The sequence below is a fragment of the Ailuropoda melanoleuca genome, unplaced genomic scaffold (genome assembly GCF_002007445.2).
Source record: "Ailuropoda melanoleuca isolate Jingjing unplaced genomic scaffold, ASM200744v2 unplaced-scaffold11006, whole genome shotgun sequence".
NCBI classification, from domain to species: domain Eukaryota; kingdom Metazoa; phylum Chordata; class Mammalia; order Carnivora; family Ursidae; genus Ailuropoda; species Ailuropoda melanoleuca.
The window spans coordinates 8,002-13,752 of NW_023179401.1; the positions used below are offsets into that span (position 1 = coordinate 8,002).

Here is a 5,751-nt window from a genome sequence, read left to right on the forward strand (position 1 = left end):
TTGCATGATGGAGGAAGGGAGCTGGCTCTTCCATCTAGGATGGCCAAGCAGGAGTCCTAACCAAATATGTCAAAATGATAGTCCCCATAATTCAATCACCACCACGTCTATAACAATTTGTTTAGCTTGAAATCCTGTTACTTTTCTTCATTGATTTAGTGGTTAAATGAGTAACATGGAAATTTTCTTCTGCCTGTTTAAATATTTTATACATGTTAATTTTGGCCCCTATCAGTTACTTGAACTGCCATTTTCCTCTTTTGCACAACGTGGCATCAGATTTATTTCCCTGGAGACTCCTAAACCCTGCAGAAAGGTTTTGTTTTTTTTTTTTTAAGCTTTTATTTATTTATTTGACAGAGAGAGAGAGACAGTGAGAGAGGGAACACAAACAGGGGGAGTGGGAGAGGGAGAAGCAGGCTTCCTGCCAAGTGGGGAGCCCAATGTGGGGCTTGATCTCAGGACCCTGGGATCATGACCTGAGCCGAAGGCAGACGCTTAACAACTCAGCCATCCAGGAGGCCCGAAAGGTATTTTATTGGTTTCTGTCTACCTGGAGTTGACTGTGCCTTTCCTTCATGCAGTTGAGGGGTTAGGTTTTTGTTTGGTTAAAGTAGGCTGCCCACCTCACGAGGGGTAAAGTTGCCTATGGGCAATACAGTGACCACTGAATCCAGTGACCTGTACCACTACCAAACTATCACAAACCCCAAAACAAGATCAATAGATTCAGGGATAATGTTTTAAAATACAGTTTGAACTAAAATTCCTATACCCTCCGATTATTCTTAGAATATTTAACTCTTTAAAAATGATCTAGATGTTTGCATCTTCTTCAATATTACCTTTTGCTGTTTCATCTACTTAATGACCTCCCCATCAATCAGGTTCCATTTCCTTTAACACTGAGCCTTTCTTTAGCTCTGTGTCTTTATATGTGCTAATTCCTCAGCCTTTTTCTTTCTTTCTCCTTTTCTTTTTTTATAAATAAGCATAGTGGAGTTTATTCATACATAGTGGAGTAAACGTTCAAAATTATTTGCTTTTCTTTTTTCCAGATTTATTGAAATACGATTGGCATATAAAATTCTCTATATTTAAAGTGTACAGTGTGATATTTGACGTAGATACGCATCACAAAATGATTAACACATCTGTAACATCTCAGACTTAGTCTTAATGTGTGTGTGTCTGGTGAGAATGTGTATGCTCTACTCTCTTAGCAAATTTCAAGTAAACAATACAGTATTTTAACTGCAGTCATCATGCCATACTTTAGATCTCCAGAACTTATTCATTTTATAAGAGAAAATTTGGACACTTGGACCAACATTTTCCCTTGTTTACCGCACCCATCCCCCACTAACAATGATTCTCCTCTTTGGTTCTGAGTTTGGTTTTTTGTTTTGTTTTGTTTTGTTTTAGGTTCCACATACAAATGACACCACACAGTATCTGTCTCTCTGTCTGGCTTATTTCACTTAGCATAATGCATTTCATCCATGTTGTTGCAAAATGCAAGATTTCCTTTCTTCTCGTGGCTGAATAATATTGCATTGTGTAAAATCAGATTTTCTTTATTCTTTCATCCATTGTTGAAAACAAGTGCTTTCCATACTAGGCCGTTACGAATATGGCAGCGCAGATATCCCTTTGAGATACTGATTTCATTTCCTTTGGATATATACGCAGAAGTGAGATGGCTGGATCAAATGGTAATTCTATTTTTAAATGTTTAAGGATCCTTCATACTTATTTCCATAGTGGCTGTAATAATTGACATTCCACCAGCAGTGTTCATGGGTGCCTTAACCTCCAATCCTCACCAATATTTGTTCTCTTGTCTTTTGGATAATAGCCATCAAAGCAAGGGGGCACCTGGGTGGCTCAGACAGTTACCCATCCAACTCTTGATTTCAGCTCAGATCCTGATCTCAGGGTCTTGAGATCAAGCCCCATGCCCAGCTTAAGATTCTTCCCTTGGTTCTCTGCCCCTACCACCCACCCCTTCTCTCTCTCTCTCAAAAAAAAAAAAAAAAAAAAGCCATTAGAGCAGGTGTGAGACAATAGCCATCAAAGCAGGTATGGGGTGATCATTGTGGTTTCTGCTTTTCCCTGATGCTTAGCACCTGTTGGCCATTTGAATGCCTTTTTTTTTTTTTTTTGCAAAAAAAGCCTAGTCAGGTTCTTTGCTCATTTTAAATCAAACTATCATCATTATTTTTGCAATAGAGTTGTATGAATTACTTAAATATTTCAGAGATTAACTCCATTACAGATATATGGTTTGCAAATATTTATTCCCATTCCTTACAATGCTTTTTCATTCTGTTGTTATTTCCTTTGCTGAGCAGAAGCTGTTTCCTTTGTTGTGGTCCCCTGTGGTTAAAGGTAATCTCTTCCAGGAAGGATGGTCTGCACACCTAAGCTGAAGCTGTTTTCTAGGTGATAGTCTGTATCGAAGAGCACTGCTTTTTAATTTTTATTTGTTTCTATGTGTCATAAAACCTAAGAATCTGAAGTTACATGTCCATTGGTCTGTTTACGTGATTGAGGCTCTCCTCCCTCACTAAATTACAAAGACCAGGAGCATAAGACTCATTTCTGTTCAACATGGTAAACAGTGCGCCTAACACGATGCTTCAGAAATGTTTGTCAAATATTTGGTCAATATTCTTGAAAGAAGGAAGGAAGGAAGGAAGGAAGGAAGAAAGGAAGGAAGGAAGGGAGAAACGAAAGAAGGAAGGAGCGTTTCCTAGAATGCACTCAGTACTCTAAATGTGCTAGAATATTCAGACTACACTAGACCTAAGGTGATTTATATTATATTGATTCCCAGCAAAATTTTTAGCCTTTGTTGAACGGAAATTCAGATGTTCAACTGCTCTACACTGGGATGTGGACATTTTCAGAGTCCCATGAAACTACATTCTATAAGAATATGATTAATTACTGGAACCTTCTCTCTGTGAGCTCTCTGATTCTTCATGGCAGGAGTAATTGAACTTCTCTAACCATCTTACTATCTTCTAGTTTACATGCTCTATGAATTATGAAACTAATCATGCTCATCTCTCACACAGACTTGAGCTTAAATCTTCACCCTTGTGCAGTAAGAGAATACAAACTCATGATAGAGGGAAAGTACTTAAGCCTACTTCTTATCTTATTTTGTTAACAAATCTTTCTCACTACTTTTTCTTTCTCTTCCTCCACTGGCTCATCTATTTATACTCCATAGTATTTTTATTTATGGTGTTCAAAATACAACAAATAATTTTGGAAAAAAATAATATGTGACAGTTGTCACACGGGAAAAGAACATACAGTCAAACTAAGGTCTCTGCGTCCACTAAAAAAGTCTTTCTTATTATAATTCTAGTTGAGAGTTACTGTAGGATGGTGACTCTAATCCCATGTAAATGGGGTGGGAAAGCAGTGGAGTTAGAGAGACCATATAGAACTCTGGTGTTTCCATTCAGAGGAAAGTGAGGAGTGTTCAAACCACTATGGGGACACAGGGGGAGTGTGAGCACTTTCACTATATAGAAAGAAGCCATAGGTATTGCAGGCATCTTAGATCTGGGAGAAAAGCAGACATCAACTATCGTTGACACCTGACAAACACCAAAAATTGTTAATCCTTGATGAATTTAGTGACTGAGTGACTCCCTCTGACCCAATTATAGACATGTTGGGTTTGAAGAGAGAAGGAATCATGCAAATAAAGACACATGGTTAGCGTTGGATGACATCTCCTTTGAGATATGAGAAGGAAGAGAAGACTTGGACCACCAGTTCTTCCAGCTGCCCAGGTTTCAATCCCACATCTTAGTCTGTACATACTTTTCCTTTTCATTGGCCCTAGGAAGTTAGTATCAACTTATGTTTATTCTTCGGGGACTCTGACCACTCACATCTCATTTGGCTTTTCCTAGCTTGAGTGCAAAATGAGCTTTGGGTTCCTGATTATCTTCTTCCTTTGTCCAAAATAAATGCCTGCACTCTTAACTTAAATTTCACGATGATTTGCCATTCATTTAAGTGATAAACATTCCTTATACACCTATGACAAGTCACGACCCATGCTTGATGCTGTCTAGAAATGAATTGGAGTAAGCAAATTAAAAGTCCAAAACCTCAGAGACATCACAATAGAAATGCCTTGATCTTCAGTGACATATAAACTCCTAAAAAGTATAAATCTGAAAAAAAAAATTATTTGGATTCCTTAGACACACGTTTATCACAACAAAGAGATGCTGATCTTTTTATTGTTTTCAGTAACAGTTTTGTAATTGCCTTAGGACAATCAGACGGAATTGCCAAATTTTCATTTCTAGAAATAAATATACTCTTGTATACTATTTCCTATACTCAGATTTATTTATTTATTTATGCAATGGAAATACCTGAGTAGCTTCTGCCTAAAATAACAAAGAAGGCAAACCACATCTCTGATTAAGAACGAATTTTTTCCTCTGTCCCTTCTCTGGACCCTTGGCTACAGAGTCAGTCTCTAACCTACCCTCCCAGACTTCAGGCCTATATCACTGAGACCCCTGGGGAAAGAGCAGAAGAATGACTTTGTCCCGGATCTGCTTGGTCTTTACTCCATAGACAATAGGATTGAGTGCGGGTGGGATAACTACATAGAGGTTGGCAAAGAGGATGTGAAAGGTACGAGGGACATTATGGCCAAAGCGATGGGCAAGGATGGAGAAGAATGCTGGTATATAGAACATGAGGATGACACAGACATGGGAACCACAGGTGCCAAGGGCCTTGTGGCGGGCATCCCGGGACGGGAGGCGGAAGACCGCACAGAGTGAGGGTGTAGGAGACAGCAATGAGAATCACATCTGAGATGACCGTCATGATGGGAACACAAAAGCCATACCAGATGTTGATGGAGATGTCCGCACAGGCGAGCCGGGCAACACCTATGTGCTCACAGTATGTGTGCGGGATGATGCGTGTCCTGCAGAAGGGTAAACGATTTGCAAGGAAAACACATGGAACTATAACACAGAAACTTCTGAAGGAAATTCCCACGACAATTTTGACAGTGGTCCCAGGGGTCAGAATCGTGGTGTATCTCAGAGGGGAGCAGATGGCCACATAGCGGTCAAACGCCATGGCCAGGAGTATAGCCGAGTCCAGGACAAAGCTGTAGTGCAGAAAGAATAACTGGGTGAGGCAACCAGGAAAACTGATGTTCTGGGGACCACGCCAGAAGATGGTAAGGGTTTTGGGGACACACGTGGTAGACAAGATCAGATCCATCATGGCTAGCATGGAAAGGAAAAAGAACATGGGTGCCTGAAGACTCCGCTCCACAGCAATGAGGTAGAGAAGGATACTGTTGCCCCCAGTGGCCACAAGATAGACAAAGCAGAAGGGGATGCTGATCCAGACGTGGTACTGCTCCAGGCCGGGGATGCCCAGAAGGGTGAAGTCACCTGTGTTGGAGCTGCTCAGGTTGTGCATGGCCAGCGTGGTCTGAGGAATGGATTCTGAATCTGAAAAACAAGTCGTGTGTAATGAACCTGAGTAAATTCTGTGGTAATTCTTCCTCCACTCTCTCCTTCAGGCCAGCTCTCCTCCTTCCTCTCTGCTAAGAACGAACCTCCCAGTGCTAGTAAAAGCTCTACTCACCTCTTCAAGAAAGATTCCCTAGACACGGTATCCTGGTAGTAGTCACTCAGTGCTTCTGGAATTTTCTTCATACTGTTCAAAATGCTATTCCCA

At 40.4% G+C, this 5,751-nt stretch overlaps 1 protein-coding gene across 1 annotated transcript; it reads right to left on the reverse strand.

Moving 5' to 3' along the window:
• Positions 1–4,550: 4,550 nt before the first annotated feature.
• Positions 4,551–5,490, reverse strand: LOC100469444 (olfactory receptor 52H1). Its single transcript, XM_002926072.4, is given in 2 exon segments — positions 4,551–4,824; positions 4,826–5,490. Coding segments are annotated over 2 exon segments (939 nt in total).
• Between the last annotated feature and the right edge of the window lie 261 nt (positions 5,491–5,751).